Consider the following 17,457-nt stretch of genomic DNA (forward strand, 5'->3'; position numbering starts at 1 on the left):
ATTGCAAGTGCACAGGACAGCTGGAGAAAAGATTTCCAAAGCTTTCTAACAGATTAGGTGTGCCACTACTCTCTCTGGCACTTTCCCGCCAGAATGATCACATGACCTCAGTTCTCTTTTTGTCACTCCAAAGCAAGGATCTCCATTGCTGTTCTGTGTTTTTTTCCCACACCTCATTCTTAAGGATGATGAGAATTCTTTCAAAAGATTTTTTTTGTCATCTTTAATCAGTCTAGTGAGGAATGAACTACATTTAAAGAAAAGTTTCTGGCTTTGCTCTTTGTTGTTATGACTCAAAAGGGGCCTCCTCAATACTGTGCCAACTGTGGGTTTAAAATGGCATTGAGGAATGCTTATTCTGTGTGCCTTATCTGCCTGAGGTATGACACACACACTGGAGAGCGAGAGAGATCCATTTATTTATTTTTTTTATTTACTTCATTTATACCCAACCTTTCTCCTCAGTGGGGCCACTAAGCAGATTGCATGGTTCTCCTCTCCTCTATTTTATCCTCACTGCCACCCTATGAGGTAGCCTAAGAGGGTGTGACTGGCCCAAGGTCATCCAGCAAGCTTTCATGGCAGAGTGGGGATTCGAACCTGGATCTCCCAGATCCTAGTCTATTACTTTGATCACTACACTACATTATTCTTGTAAGTCCACAGAAATTTCTAACCCTTGGTTTTTAAACATTGTCCCCCAATGTGATGTAGATGTAAATCTCCAGCATATTTTCTCACTTTTTGAGGTGCCCCATGAGCTGAGATTAACCATAATACTTAACAATCCATAGTGTAATGCCCCAGTTGAGCTAGCTAACTAGCCCACATTGGACCCAATCTATATATCACACAATCTGAAGTGAAAAAATTCAAGCCTTTACAACTTTGGACTTGAAGTTAAGGCAGGAGTGTCATAGATCTCGATTGCTCCTTACAAATGGAAAACTAGCACATTAGGCAGAAAGCTGCACTGTTTTTATTTTATTTATGCTATTTATAGTCTGCCTTTCTCAAGACAGATTACACAGAGTTGGGCCACTGTAGCCCTTTTCTGGACATGTGAGTTTATTATACGCTTTGTCATGGCAAAGCATTTCTTAAAAAGGCTCAGTAGTCTGACAGTAATGCAGAATAATTTTTCTTCTGGTTTATAGCCGCTTCCCTACCTTGCTTATCAGAAGGAGATTCTTATGGTGAGCTGGAGTGTATTGGTTTACAGATCCTGCTCATCAAGGAGAAGGGATTTCAAGGTTAAGCAAGGAGCTAGCTCTAAAGTTTTTGTTCAAACTATTCTTGCTAGCCCAAATGGAATACCCCGGAAAAGGTGGTGCTTTTCAGGGGTTCAGTAGTTCCAATTTTTGCATCTGCATACCTAGATGTAAATGGAAACATGCCACTCGGGCTAGGTGGCATTATCTAACCCTGTCCTTCTCCTCCCTGTTGTTTACAGAGGGTACTGAAAAAGCCTGACCTGGAACCAGGAGGTTGGCTCCATGTATCCAGAATCCACCACGGACTCTCCGGCTAGATTCTCAAACAGACAGACGGGCTCCCCAGGCATGATTTACAGGTAAGCTTGCAGCATGTTACCTAATTTCTGATGCATCTGTTGGGAGATTTGCTTAGGGCTGCCATTTGGCAGACAATGCGTGGAACACATGTAGTTTTTAGGGAGGGAGATTGGGTGCAGAATTCATCTTCATTAAAAAACAAAAGCAAGTTTCTAAACCTTGTATGTGAAGAAATATTGAAAAGTGCATGTGCAGTATTTCTCCAAAAATCCCAGGAACCAATGAGTTAGCTAATAAAAATTTCTGGAGAACAGGGATATGAGCAGAGTCACGATTAAGTTTGCAAAATAGTAAAACTTGCCCAGTGCATCAAGGGCTGAGAGAAAGAAAAAAACGGAGCTTAGAAGTAGCAAGTTGGAGAGCAAAAGGGTGCGGAATGCCCTTGAAATTAATGCTGAATGCTTTGGGGCAATTTGACAGTTTTGTCTTTGTGAAGGTAAGTTTGTAGTCAAGTATCAAAAGGTAGTGAATATTTGACACAACAAATAGTTGATGAAAGCGAATATTTGACACGAACCTTCATGGAAGTCACTTGTTTATTGCTGAACCCCACTGAGGTTCTTCACTACTCTGAGGTTCCCCGCTATCTCACCAACTGCTGATCTGATCATATCTCATCCTGGGTACCTAGCTTACAATGCTGTGCATTCTCACATATTGTCAGTGGGAGCCGACTGTGGTTTTGTTCTCACTACACATCACAGTCTCTTAAGGCAGTGTAGTGTCTGGAATGGGGCAGCAGCACACAGTAGGTGAGAGAGAATGGTTTTCTGGCTGCTGGCAATGACAGGCCAAGTGGGCTTGCAGTAGGTGAACAGAGAAGATGGAAGTCCCTCCCTTCTTTGTACCATGAGCCCAAGATGGCCTTCTGCAGCCAATTGGTAGAGAATTTGGGTGGGGGGGTCCCAGCATAACAGAAACATCGCTATGATGAACAGAGACTGGTTCTAGGTTCAGGATATAGGGTTGGTAATATATAGGTCACTCCCAGGTATGATACCTCCCCCGTTGATTGCTACCTACTGGTTGCTGCATTGATGGCCATTAACTGTAGCTATTACTGTCTCCTGGAGAACAGAGCATGTAAGCTAGTGGTGACAGCTGCCCTTGCTTCCATCACTGCTTGGGCTAGTGATGACTTATTTTTTAAAATATATATATATATATTATAAATAATATAATAGAGGGCAGTGTATTTGGGAAGTATTCCTGACCATCTCCTTTGGTCCTTGAAGGCTGCATTCAATTGGAAAAACAGATTTAGGAAAACATACATAGGCCACCTCACAAGGATGGGGCACCACAAGCACTTTGCTCCTTTGCCCGTAAAAGTTAGTGGAGCTTTCATTTGAAGTGCTGGAGGGATGGCAAGGAATTGATTTTGCTCCTGCCCAAGTAGTGAGTTCAAGTGCTTCCCCTTGCACTTTTCCCCTGTAGGCATGACTGACTATTCTTGATAGGAAGAGCTAAAATTATCCTCTGTCCTGGAGATGGGTGGTCTGGCCCTTACTGGTAGGATCCCTGGAAGAAAATGCATTGTTTCATTTGATATAGAGTTCATGCACAGCACCTCCATCTCTCTTAACGCTGGATGTTGTGCTAGTTAATAGCTATAATAATTAACAGCTGGAAGATGTCCTATTCAAAGCCCCCTAGGAAATAAAGGCTTAACTTCTAGAATATTGGTGGAAATTTCTCAATAATGTAGCTAGAAACCGAGAAGGGAGAGATGGTGTGCTTCCCTGTACCTGCTCTCCTGGACTTCCTTCTCCTTTCTGGACTTTCCTTCTCCTCTACTTTATCCCTTTGGTTAGTGGGGACTGATGAGAAAGTGAAGCTAGATGGAATCCTCTAAGAATGAGTTGTAAATTCCCTGTGTAGCTGCCCTGTATCTGTCCCAAGGGGTTCATTGTCTAAAGTTCAGTAATGAGGGAAGAACAGAGGGAGAGGATGATGGAACAGACGAGGCTAACCAGGGAGCAATGTGAGCAAACATGCTGTCAGGATTTGCACCTAAGTCTCTGTATGTTTGTGTAATTCTCCCTGAAGCCTGTGGGTTCATCTGCATGGGCATTTCTTGTGTTCCCATATTGAATGTCTGCAACATTGCAGCCCAAAAACCCCTCACTTTGGTTGCTGTGTGGCTTCTGCCAGCCCTCGCTTTCCATACCATCCTGTCTCCAGTGCTTGGACAAAGACCCTTCCTTAGCACTTGACAAGCACAGTCCAGCAACATGAACATTGGTCTTCCACTTGGTGGTGCTGTTGTCAAAGCTGTTAACTGCTCATCCTTAAGAAATGATAAGAAGCACATAAAAGCTCTGGCTGGGTGTAGGGAAGTGGGACCAGGTTTCCCTTGGGGTTTTTTTCTGTGATCTGTGGAACATTTCTCCTTTCTTTCCTTTTTTGCTGTCGGAAGTGCTCGCTACGGGAGTCCCAAACGACAGCTCCAGTTCTACAGGTAACAGCATTCTTTTTCTTCTTGACAATACCGTGCATCCAACTCATTCATGGGGATAGCTGTGGGCAGGTGAATATTAGCCTTTTGTGGTCTCCCTTTGGGCTCCTGGTTCTTGGCTCCCCAGATTCTGCATTCTTGGGTGTTAAAACTGGTGCCTTCATCTTCCTGGCTCCTGTGGCTTTAGGAAAAGTGTGGCAGGTGCTATAACTGTGTCTCCATTCCTGAAGAAATCTGTACATCCTGAATTTCTGCCTGTTGGGGAAATGGGGATCTTAGTAACCCTAGTGTGATTCTGGTCGTCCCAGTGCATTGAGATATGCTTTGAGAGGGAGGGCAAGTTTTACATTTTGAAAAATCTTTGTTTTGATCAGCTGATGAATGGAATACCCCTTTTTCAATACTCAGAGATTGGGCCATCTCTTTGTAAAAGTCCTTTATTTATAGCATCTCCCCTCCCACTTTCTTCCATGATGGAGCATACAGAGTTCCCAGAGGTCTCCAAACCAGGTACTGACCAACCCAAAACCTAAACTTCAAAAAGGTAGCTGGATCATGTTTCTTTCAATTGTATCCTGGGCCCCCTCAGCCTAGCGGATGACCTCTTTACAAAACGAAGATGTGCTTTCTACCAATTCATAAACTGGGGCTTTATGCTTGTCCCTGGGTGACTGTTGCAGAAAAATGCATGTAAACCTCACTAGTATGAGTTGATAGCTGCTCTCAAGGACAGCTTCGGAAAGGAACAGACAACCTTGAGACATCTTCAAGTATATAATACAGTGTTGCTCATTTAAAGCACCATGCTGTCGGGAAATGAGTAAAAGCTGGGGTGGCAGTTGCAAGTGAAAGAGTGAACAGGAAGGAGAACGCAATATGCACTAATCAGCCAGGGGGGAAAGATGATTTCATCTGGGACTCCTTTCCAGAAACAATGTGTGCTTCAGCCTATTAAAAGCAAACCGAGTCTGCTAGTGTGAAAAGCTTCTCCTGCAGTTTTGTCCATCGTGGAAATAGCATATTGAGTTATACAGGAGAGGTGAAGCTTTATTACACTGACGAAATTGATATTTGATTCCTAGCATGTCTGAAAACAAGGATGGAAGATTCACTCAGAACTCAAGCAGACTTGTTTTGTTGGTTTGATTTGGTTTGAACGCTATTGCATGCCCTTCCGCAGCCCCAGAACCAACTTACAATTAAGTTAAAAATCAATGTGAACCTTTAAGGGCACAGTTGCTAAAGTTTCAAATTCTCACTGTTTTTGCCAGTCTCATAGGGATCTCATTCCCTTCTCTTCTACATTCATTGTTAATATACTGTACCCTGATAGGCCGGGCAGGTAGCCAATGAGAAGCTGCTGTGATCCACGCCACCTAGCCACTGACCTCACTGAACCTCTCAGAGAGATGACCTTGTTTGCCATCTTGAGACTGTTTAAATCCACTGTAAAAAAAAGCACCTCATAGTTCAACATTAGTAGTAGGCAGGCCTTTTTTGGTAGAAAAAGCCCAGCAGGAATTCATTTGCATATTAGGCCACACCCCCTGATGTCACCATTATTTCACATGGGGCTTTTTGTAGAAAAAGCCCAGCAGACCTCATTTGCATATTAGGCCACACTCCCTGACACCAAGCCAGCCGGAACTGCGTTCCTGCTCAAAAAAAAAAAAAAAAGCCCTGGTAGTAGGTATATTGATACCTATTGTGTTTGGGTTGTGCCCAGGGTAGATGATGACACTTCTGGCTTCTAATGGGCATTTGCACAGATTATGCTGAGGAACTGCTATTTGGTGACCTTCCATTTATTTACTTAGTGTCATTCATGCACATAGCACTTAGAACAAGTCAATAGAAAGACAGAGGTCTGCCCCAAGAAAATCAAAGTCTAGATTTTCACAGTGTGCAGGACAACAAGGAGGGAAAGGAGAGGCAGAAGCAAGATGGGATGTATGCTGGCTTAATTTCATTCAGGGATGAGGGCCAAGGCTTTGTGAACACAGTGGCATTGGATTTTGAGCAGGGGTTGAAAACGCAGTGTCATACAGACTGTGAGCTAGCTATTCAAGATAGCTATTGTAAGCATTAGGGCTGTGTGGATGAGAAGGCAGGAGAACTTCAGGAGGCTGAGAGTGGTAGGATAGGGTGCTTTATCATTTTTAACTGGAGGTGCTTAGGACCAATGTTCCCTCTAAGCTGAGTTAGTGTGAGCTAGCTCACACATTTTTGTCTTAGCTCATGAAAAATGGCCCCAGAGCAAATTAATTTATGCAGTAGCTCACAACTTTAATGCTAAGAAAGTTTTATTCAGAATGTAAGCTTTTGTGTGCTAGAAGCACATTTCATCAGACAAAAATTTGGAGCTGTTGTCATCATGAACACATCAGACTTCATAAAGGAGGCTCAAAGACAACTCTCAAATACTTTTTTTTATACCATGCCATACCAAACCTTTAATGGCATAATAGATTCAGATAAAAATACACAGAATATAAAAATTTAAACATTGAAGATAAAATCAAAATAAAACCGAGCTTACAGATGCATTCAAACTTTTTTTTATAAACCACTGGACTCAGACCCCACACAAGAATATAAAAAGAACTCAACAAGATTACAAAGGAATTACCTCTGAACATTCAGGAACAGATCCTGTAACACACATCACAGGAACCTAGGCCAGGTACTTTTTATCTTCTCCCCAAAATACACAAACCAGGCAACACGGGACATCCCATTGTGTCTGGGATATGCACCATCACTGAGAGGGTATCTGTCTAATGATGTGTGCTTCTAGCACACAAAAGCTTACATTCTGAATAAAACTTCATTGGCCTTAAAGGTGCAACTTGACTCTTGCTTTGTTTTACTGCTTTAGACCAGCACAGCTGCCCACTTGGATTTGACTTTAATGCTAGTAGCTCACAAAGTCGAATTTCTCCTCACAAGACTCCACAGCTTAGAGGGAACATTGCTTAGGACCCATGTGCAGACCCTGGGTAATTTGAAACCTGGATTTTTTTTCCCAACTGGATTTTTCTTATCTGTTTTGACATTGCCTTGATTTTGCATATGTCTTCTGCTAACCCAGAGCTACAACCAAGGGGCTAGTTCTACAGCCTTATGGATGCTGACTGTGCATGCTGGAACAATTATCATCACCGCCACCAAATGCAGACTATACTTATCTAAGGGCCCAGACAAAAAATGCAACATTGTGGGAATTATGGTGTCTACCACTGCTGCATTTATTAAGGAAAGGGGTTTTTTTATTGGTTCAGGAGCTTTGGAAAGCCAGAAACCTGTCACGTCCAGAACACATAAGTTTGCCAACAGTATTTTCTCAGCCCAAACAGAAGGGGAACCTTCATTTTGCTATTTGATTCTGACTTCAGGTAAGACATGCTGCAAAAATAAACAGAAATCTTATGGCATCTTGAATACTGGTGATGGAAAGTACTGTCAAGTCTCACTTATGGCAACCCTGTGAGATTTTCAAGGCAAGGCACTAACAGAGGTGGTTTGTCACTGCCTGCCTCTGCCTAGCAACCCTGGAGTTTGTTAGAAGGTCAAGCTAGCCTGGGCCATCAAGGTCAGAGCACCTTAAATGCTAACAAGATTTTATTCCATCATATGCTTTCAGGCATTTGAGCCAACTTCAGTGTGTGCATGTAGTGGGTCCTCTCTATGTAGACACATATATTGAGTCTTTGGAGGGGGGCTAGACCCACAACCCCCATCACCACTCATCAGATGCTCAAGGGTACCAAGCACATTCCATGATGTTGTCATGGTGCTTTAGATCAGTGTTGATTTTGAGGCTAAGCCTAAAGCAAGAAGTATGCCATTCTAATCACATAGTAAGATCCAAACACACGTGGCAAGCATTCTCAGCATGAGGAGATACAAATAAATGAGAACACCAGATGGGGTAGCAATTATCAAGCCAGGGCAGAAATCAAGAAAGGAAAAAAGTGTTAATTGTAATTCTTGTCCCTGAACTAATTGCTTGCAACTGAAAGCTTTTGTAATTCACTCTAAATTGTTCCAGATCTCCTGGAAATCTCAAGGTATATACAGACATAACGGGTATTTGAACAGTGGGTCAACTTAGAAAACCCACTCACTGTCTTGATTTCTTATTCATTTACTGAAGTCTATATATTGAATTTGCAGCAGAAGCCCATTATGCACAGCATGGTTTGGTTGGCACCTATGATGTCACAACTGGTCACCATCCCTTTTGCAAACCTGTATTAAAAAACCAAATAGATAAAGCAGTGAACAAAAGTTCAAATGCATAGCTGTACAAGACAAACTGCATGCCCTGAAGCATGTGGGTGGACTAAGACCAAAGACTGAACCAGTGCTTGATTTGTTGGTATATGCATCTGTCATCCTCATTGAAAAGACTTGTTCTTTAGGAGAAAAATCCCTTACATTTTTTGTGTTAAATTCATGCCTGTTGCACACCCTCAGCTTTCGCTTTTTTAAAACAAGTTTTTATAGAGGGAAGTGCCGAACAGAATCCCAGAAGCCAGTGGAGTGAGTGGGGAGAGTTTAAGGCTTCATCATTTTAAAAATAAGTGCTGGTGTGCTAGGCTGCATGTGTTAGAAATCTCCAGGAATCTAGGAGAAAAAAAATACACAGAATGTGATGAGAGGTCACAGAATTCAGCTTGCAGAGAATCTCAACTTACATTTTATTTTGTTTTAAAAGAAGGTTTTAGTCCTTATGCTTTGAAGTGTATGGGCAGTGCCTGGCAAAATTTCCAAAGCTGGCTGAATAAGATTTCTAACTTTTAAGGGTTTTGGTGCTCTGCTAGAAAAATCAGAATAAATTCTGCTAAAGTGGCAAATGTACTCATTACACACTGTATTGATCTTAAAAATGTGTTTACTGGTTTCATCTTTGGTACCATATTGAAGGAAAAAAGGAAACACTTCACAAAGTACTGAGGCAACTATAAAGTCCTCTTCCAAGAACACCTACCTGCCAAGTGGTAGTGCAGGAGTCAAGGGAAGTAGAGACACATTCCTCAGGGTTTGGGGTGAACAAACGCCCCCCCCCCCCGAAACAGGGTGTAATTATTATAAAGTAGCTTGCTAATCTGTCAGCCTTGTTTCTAGCACTCCCACCATTTGGCGGGCATGTTAAGAACATATGAACATAAGAGAAGCCATGTTGGATCAGGCCAATGGTCCATCCAGTCCAGTCCAACACTCTGTGTCACACAGTGGTCAATATATGTGTGTGGATGTGTATATATACACACACACACATATATATATATACTGTGGCTAATAGCCACTGATGGACCTCTGCTCCATATTTTTATCCAATCCCCTCTTAAAGCTGGCTATGCTTGTAGCCACCACCACCTCCTGTGGCAGTGAATTCCACATGTAAATCAATCACCCTTTGGATGAAGAAGTACTTCCTTTTATCCATTTTAACCTGATTGCTCAGCAATTTCATTGAATGCCCACGAGTTCTTGTATTGTGAGAAAGGGAGAAAAGTAGTACTTCTTTCTCTACTTTCTCCATCCCATGCACAATCTTGTAAACCTCTATCATGTCACCCCGCAGTCGACGTTTCTCCAAGCTAAAGAGCCCCAAGCGTTTTAACTTTTCTTCATAGGGAAAATGTTTCAAACCTTTAATCATTCTAGTTGCCCTTTTCTGCACTTTTTCCAATGCTATAATATTCTTTTTGAGGTGCGGTGACCAGAATTGCACACAGTATTCCAAATGAGACCGCACCATCGATTCATACAGGGACATTATGATACTGGCTGATTTGTTTTCAATTCCCTTTCTAATAAGTCTCAGCATGGCATTGGCCTTTTTTATTGCAATCGCACACTGTCTTGACATTTTCAGTGAGTTATCTACCACGACCCCAAGATCTCTCTCTTGGTCAGTCTCTGCCAGTTCACAACCCATCAACTTGTATTTGTAACTGGGATTCTTGGCCCCAATGTGCATTACTTTGCACTTGGCCACATTGAACCTCATCTGCTACGTTGACGCCCACTCACCCAGCCTCAACAGATCCCTTTGGAGTGCCTCACAATCCTCTCTGGTTCTCACCACCCTGAACAATTTAGTGTCATCTGCAAACTTGGCCACTTCACTGCTCACTCCCAACTCCAGATCATAAATGAACAAGTTGGAGAGCATGGGACCCAGTACTGAACCATGGGGCACCCCACTGCTTACCGCCCTCCGCTGTGAAGACTGCCCATTTATACTCACTCTCCGCTTCCTATTAATTAGCCAGTTTTTGATCCACAAGAGGACCTGTCCTTTTACTCCATGACTCTTGAGCTTACTAAGGAGCCTTTGATGAGGAACTTTATCAAAAGCTTTCTGGAAGTCAAGGTAAACAACATCTATTGGGTCCCGTTTGTCCACATGTTAGTTCACCCCCTCAAAGAATTGTAACAGGTTAGTGAGGCAAGATCTTCCCTTACAGAACCCATGCTGAGTATTCCTCAATAACTTGTGTTCATCAATGTGCCTACTCGTTGTCGGCTCATCAGTGTGCCTACTACATGTTGCCGGTTCTCAGACCGATGGGGCTGCCCAATTTCAGTAATGCGGCAGTTTTTCAGGGGCCTTGCGATAATTGAGCTGAGTATTGTCTTGTGTACCAGCAGTTTCTCTTCTGCCAATGTCTGCCCTGGCAGTGTTCTGCTGGCCTCCTCTGGCACGTCGGGTGATGATGTACATCTGCAAAGAAGATGATGTGTTGGCAAAATCCAGACCAATTAGCTTTTTTTCCCCAGAGCGCGTCTGGGAGGCCATCCAGGCTCTGTTAATCTGGGAAAGTGCATTAAGAGGAGGGATAAAAGGCAAATAATCTCTCCCCATCATTTTTACCATCTAGAATTAAGGAGCCACTTAGCCTTGGAATATTCCATATTAGCGGAATCACTGCCCAGGGAAACGTCAGTGGCTGACCTCTCAGAGTCCATCCAGCTGCTGGGTCGCAATGCTGAAAGCCCTTGATCTCCCAAACGTACTGGTTTCTACCTGCCTGAAAGGCTATGGTTCTTTTCTCAAAACAAATGCCTTGTTTGTTACATAAATGGAGGAGAAGAGAATAAAGCAAATGTTTGTTGTTGAAATTTTTCCTCCTGTTTATTCTATGCTGAAGTTCCACCTTGAGTGGAAGTTCCCTATTTTCTTGTTGACTCAGAAGCCTCTTCCCAGTCCCAGGTATTTGGTAGGGGTGAGAACCACTGGGTTTCACTCTGAGAAGCCTCTATGAGCCCAGAAACAGACTAACAGTGTCATCCTAAACACAGTTACATTCTTCTAAAACCGTGGATTTTGAAGGGTATAATTCTTCTACAGATACTGTATTGTAATTCTGTGCCTCAGATCTAATCCAGCCTGCGTTGTGATAGCATTGCACTCACTCTAGAGGCAAACCCGGGATGCTCTGTGAATCTCTCTATTGTGGTTTGCAGGGAAAGTGCTTGGAGATTTGAAATCTAATGGCAAAATGTAGATATATAAAACCCATCAACTTCAGTCTCTATTCCTTTACTTACAAAAAAATTTAACCTTGCTTTTTCATAGTCTTGGTGTTCAATATATCTTGCAAATTCAGTTAAAAATGCCAACAATGACTTAATTAAAATAATGAGACACCTATATCAGAGCATATTTTACCACCGACGATGACCCATACCCTTCCTCAGCAGAGCTCTGGGCCAAGCCAGCCCTCCTTGCCCCTTATGGTTGACAGCTCTGGGTTGGGCAATCCTTGGAGATCTGGGGGAAGACCCTAGGGAGGGCTTGCATTTGGGGAGGAGAGAAACCTCAGTAGGGAGTATAATGCCATAATTTAGGCCAGGGGTGACCAACGGTAGCTTTCCAGATGTTTTTGCCTACAACTCCCATCAGCCCCAGCCAGCATGGCCAATGGCTGGGGCTGATGGGAGTTGTAGCAAAAAAACATCTAGAGAGCTACCGTTGGCCACCCCTGATATAGGCCCTTCCAGCCCTCATTTGGACTGGTTTTCCCCAAGTTGCTTGTGGGACTCAACCTTCCCTATAATGTATAAATCTGCTTTGTAGGAAAGCCCTATAAACAGCTCTGGGGCAGGCATAAAGCTGATTGATGCAGTGTCTGATTCAGACAAGGAGCAAAACGCAAAGGGCCATATGCTAGACATGTCTGGCCTAAGTGTTAAGTGACACATAAGAGTCAGAGGGAGGTACATGCATACATTTCAGGGGAGGTTTAAGCACTATATTCCTGATCGTGCTGATCCAAAAAGCAGCACATTCAATGTAGGTCATTTGCATGATGCATATTTTTTGTTCAGGAACAAAGGTAGCGGGGGGGGGGGGCAAGCTGGGAGTGATCTGTGCTCACAAAGTAGATCCCAACAGTGATCTTGGGGACTTCTGCCTAGGTTGGTCAAGAAGATTCTACATGCCGACCACACATGTGAAAAGCTGTTGGAAAGCTGCTGTCTATATGGTACTAATGTACCTTTTTAAAAATACTCAATCTTCCCTATAATGTATAAAGCTACTTTGTAGGAAAGCCCTATAAACAGCTCTGGAGCAGGCATAAAGCTGATTGACATGGTGTCCGATTCAGACAAGGAGCAAAACACAAAGGCATTCCAAATCAGAGCTTCAACATGTACAAAAAATTATCTTTTCAGTCGCAATAAATATGACAGATTGTATATGTAAGAGCCCCGTGGCGCAGAGTGGTAAGCTGCAGTATTGCAGTCCAAGCTCTGATCATGACCTGAGTTCGATCCCATCGGAAGCTGGGTTCAGGTAGCCAGCTCAAGGTTGAGTCAGCTGTCCATCCTTCCGAGGTCGGTAAAATTAGTACCTAGGTTGTTGGGGGGAAAGTAGATGACTGGGGAAAGCAATGGCAAACCACCTCATAAAAAAAAGTCTGCCGTGAAAACATCGTGATGCAACATCACCCCAGAGTTGGAAACGATTGGTGCTTGCACAGGGACTGCCTTTACCTTTTTAAATATGACAGGTGGTTAGGTCAATGTTATCACTCTGTAAGCATATCCCTACCTACACACCAAAGCATGAGCTTATAGACGGGTAGTAAATAGCACCCATTATGCAAGTAGAACCTACATATAGATGCCCTATTTAGGATCCCTATTTGAGTCTGCTATAAATGAATCGCCGTGGAAGCTCTTGGCTTGGGAACTCTGTCTTCAAAGGGCCTGACCTTCCAAAGAGCACTCTCTGTTGACTGTACTAGAGAATATGCAAGAAAGTCTTCACTGAGGAAGCACAGCATTTTTTAGGGGGAGCCCGGCCATTAGTGGACCTCGCAACAACAGGCATTTGAGTTTTGCGAAGAGCAGAGCACCGGCTTTCCTGTTGCAGATGTCAAAGGAAGGAACTCCATCCTTCCTGTCCTTGGCAAAGTTATCGCTGGCTTCCTCCAGCATGAGGAAGAATCCTCCGGGCATCTCTATGGTCATTTATCACCCCTTCCCTTCATCTGCCCTGCCATAATGACAGCTGCCAGGATACGGGAGGCGCCTCCTCCCTGCACCTGACATATCTCTGTTTATAGAAAATAAGCTATGATGCCAATACTTATAAGTCTGTTGCTCCTCCAAATGCTTTTAGAGCAAGTGAAGGTCTTGAATAATTTAGCGAAGCAGAGCGGGAGGCGGAGGCATCCTTAATAGGCCTAATGGATTTGCTGCTAAAAATCCTTGGACTGAGGAGGGACTCATCTCAGTCCGCGATTGCTTTTGACGCTTGGTGTTGACACTCCCCCGCCCCTGAAGCCCCGCCTGTCTGCTTGTTAAGAACACCCTGTGGACGCCCTAATAAGCCACAACTTTTCTTTTAATGAGCAGGATTCCAAGAAACCGGGTGAGTTTGGGATTGAGGCTGGTGCTTTAGGGACACAAGGCAGGGCTTGTTGACAGGCTCTGAAGTCTGCACGTTTTTATGAGAGAAATGCTAGATTTCCCAATTTATTGCATTCTGATTTGTATAACTGAGGTTTTATTAGTGGTGGGAAAACAGGTTTTAGCAAGGTTGTTGAGTATCCAACCTCAGTGAGGTCTCCAGTTACTCTCAGCATCTCTCTGGAAATGCGGCTTGTAATGCCAGGGTCACGGCATTTAGGCAGTTACAAGAGGAGGAAGGATCAAGATCTTTTCAGCTGACATGGGAGCAGGTTTCTATTAACTGTTTAAGAAAGGTTTCTTGAAAGTTCTTGGTGAACCATTTCGGCAATAGCGAAAATAGTTTTATGTGGCAGGGCGGACAGAACTGGACGCAAGATATGTAGAACCAGTGTCCACTGTGCGTGTTTAGGATCAGGCAGATGTTTTTTTGAAAATGAATGGTTTTAGAAGTTACATCTTGAAGTCAGTACATGTTAATTGTTTAAATGCTAGAGATTATTTGTTACTTGGTCGGTGTAGGGACAAGTTAAAATACTGCGTGTTCTGAAATCTTCCATGTACTTTGGTGTTGTGTATGTTTGTATCTGAGAGTTCTTTTCCTTAAGTTTTTTAATTCCTGCCTCTTTTTCTTTATCTTTCTTTTAAAAGTTTATTTCACTTTAATTTAAATCCTCTGCTGTCTTTTCTATGCCGTCCTTCATGAAGGCATGTCCATATCAGGATTTGTCTAGGATCACATCTCCAGATCATTGATGTCAGCAACTTACCTGTTTAATACTTTCTGAGAGCCAGCATGATGTGCTAGGAGCAAGAGGATTTGGGCTGGGGAGAGCTGAGTTCAAATCCCTGAATCATTACATGGCCTCGGTCAAGTCATTCTCTCTGAGTCTTGGTTAAGTCATTCTCTCTGAGCTGGGTTTTTGGATGATGATAGCCTGAGGTGTTTTTTTTTAAGGAAAGGCAGGATCCAGATATGCTAAACAAATCAGCCGTTGTTTCTCTCTAACTCTCACAAGCTGGCTGGCCGGAGAAAGAACAGGATTCCCCACCCACACCCTTTGCATTCATGTATTCGACAGTTCAAGGACCAAGTGATGAAGACGGTGTCATTCTGAGTAAATTGACAAGACCATTGCTATGTGTATCTGGTGTACAATGCCAGATCGGTTTGATTTGACATCATTGCTATTTCTGTCCCATCAGGACCACACAGAACCTATTGCGTTTATTTATTTAAAGCATTTATAGCCCTCCTTTCTGCTCTCTGGATGTGCAGCAGCTATATAAATCTGAAATAGGAACCAATGACCGCCATGATGACTTCTCATATGTATATTTTCCCCATATTCTACATAAATAATGCAAAAAAATGAGTTTGAGAAGTACAAACTGAAACTTGGGTTATGTCCTGATAACTCATTGTTCCTTATTAACAGCATTGCCACCTGTTCTTCTAATACATGCTGAAAGATAAAGGCCCTATTCTCATAATTGTCACTGCAGTCGGAGCCCTCTGCTCACGATCTGTGCTTGATCCCAGCGGAAGCTGGTTCAGGTAACCGGCTCCAGGTCGACTCAGCCTTCCATCGTTCTGAGGTCAGTAAAATGAGTACCCAGCTTGCGGGGGGGGGGTGTAGATGACTGGGGAAGGCAATGGCAAACCACCCTATAAAAAGTCTGCCATATAAATGTGAAAGCAACGTCACCCCAGTGTCGAAAATGACTGGTGCTTGCACAGAGGACTACCTTTACCTTTTTACCTCCCCCCACTGTTTTCTCCTAAGATTGGAAGCTGCCTAAATAACTCCAATCTGCACCACCGTAGTACAATTCAGAATCAACTTGGTTTATAGTCAGAATCAGCAAATGGCATCTAGGAAGCTCCCAAAGGTTTCCCATCTGGTTCCCATGGTCTCAACATCTCTTGAAACTCTCCCAAGCTAAGAAGTGGGCAAAGAGCTCTTTGTGCTGTGCTCCAACAGTGCAAACCACAAAAGAGGCTTCAGCAGGGAAGCCCTTCTCTCTTTTATGATGCAGCTTCTAACTCCCTCGGATGCATAAGAGGAGACTTTTCCCGAAACTTCTGTTGCAGTTCCCGTTGGAGGAAAGATCATTGAAGAGACCTTTGCCCAACTCTTGTTAATAAGTCGGATGTTACTGGTCCTTCCACCCAACTCAAATCAAAATTGGGCCTGTTTAAAAAGCTAAGCAGAGGGGTGAGAATGTGAACATGCAGCATAATGCAAAAGTGGAAACTACCCTTCTCTTGTTTAATTTTTCAGTGACAACACTCCCACACTAGGATAGGTGCTTCAGGCATACTAAAACCAGTGCAACTTCTGTATACAACAATTGTGAATGCTTGCCCTGAGAAGGGATCTCTAATTCTTCTTTCTGTTACAAAGCAGTGGTATATTCAACAGGCCTTGTCACTTAATTGCTGGCAAGCAGTAGTGAAGAAAAGAATCCATCACACACAACCATGTCTGTTCAGCTTGCTCAATATAAGAATGCTCTTCCGCTCTGTACTCACTGCTCCCAAATCATTTTTTTCCAGTCTGTTAAAGCAATCGAGGGCTTTCCTATCACTCATGACCTGAGATTTCTCAACTGACAGCCATTGCCTGAAGGGACTGGACAGGGACGCCCATTAAAATTAAAAGTGGGAAACCTGACAGCTGTATACTTGGGTTCCTGCTATATTCCTGCCTGCCAGGTCAAATAGGATTGACCGCAGGAATGCTTCGGTTTAGAGCAGGGGTGGCCAACGGTAGCTCTCCAGATGTTTTTTGCGTACAACTTCCATATTGGATTTATATCCCACCCTCCACTCCATATCTCAGAGTCTCAGAGCGGCTCACAATCTCCTTTATCTTCCTCCCCCACAACAACACTCTGTGAGGTGGGTGGGGCTGAGAGGGCTCTCACAGCAGCTGCCCTTTCAAGGACAACCTCTGCTAGAGCTATGGCTAACCCAAGGCCATTCCAGCAAATGGAGGAGTGGGGAATCAAACCTGGTTCTCCCAGAAAAGAGTCCGCACACTTAACCGCTACACCAAATCTGCAAGTGCTTTGGAGATTTTGACAAAGGTAGTGGGCCCAATCACAAAATGGTTGCAACAGAAATGAGGCCATTTGGAAGATTCCAAGCATAATTCTTTGCTGTAGGCAGCTGCAAAGACTATAGCTCTTATGCTCTCCTGTGAAGCCCCTCATGCACCAAAGAGGTGTGTTAAAGCTGGGGCTGGTTCTTTAGTTTGATCACCAACCTGAGTTTTCCTCCTGCTTCAAAGTGAACATAGAGCAGTGACTCATGCAGAGATACAACAGGCTGGAAGCAAGTGAAGAGATTATCAGGATTATCCATCACATAATGCAGTATAGCTTTCAACCTTTCCAATGAGCCCATGACATCAGAATCATGTGACAGGAAGAGGGGGAGCTAGGGTTAAGACCTTCCCTCACCATCCTGGTGCTCTTGTTGCACAT

At 43.4% G+C, this 17,457-nt stretch overlaps 1 protein-coding gene across 5 annotated transcripts in view; it reads left to right on the forward strand.

The window, feature by feature from the left end:
- Positions 1 to 17,457, forward strand: part of KCNAB2 (potassium voltage-gated channel subfamily A regulatory beta subunit 2) — a 129,851-nt gene that overhangs the window by 50,757 nt on the left and 61,637 nt on the right. The window contains exons 2-3 of one of the 5 annotated variants that reach the window (XM_060258801.1): positions 1,454 to 1,573; positions 3,994 to 4,035. In XM_060258801.1, coding sequence (XP_060114784.1) covers positions 1,497 to 1,573; positions 3,994 to 4,035 — 119 coding nt within the window. In that variant the 5' untranslated portion in view covers positions 1,454 to 1,496. Of the gene's footprint in view, positions 1 to 1,453; positions 1,574 to 3,993; positions 4,036 to 13,863; positions 13,928 to 17,457 lie in introns of those variants that run through there. The other 4 variants (XM_060258802.1, XM_060258799.1, XM_060258798.1 and 1 more) reach the window with 4 other exon arrangements.

The sequence above is a fragment of the Heteronotia binoei genome, chromosome 18, assembly GCF_032191835.1.
Source record: "Heteronotia binoei isolate CCM8104 ecotype False Entrance Well chromosome 18, APGP_CSIRO_Hbin_v1, whole genome shotgun sequence".
Classification (NCBI taxonomy): domain Eukaryota; kingdom Metazoa; phylum Chordata; class Lepidosauria; order Squamata; family Gekkonidae; genus Heteronotia; species Heteronotia binoei.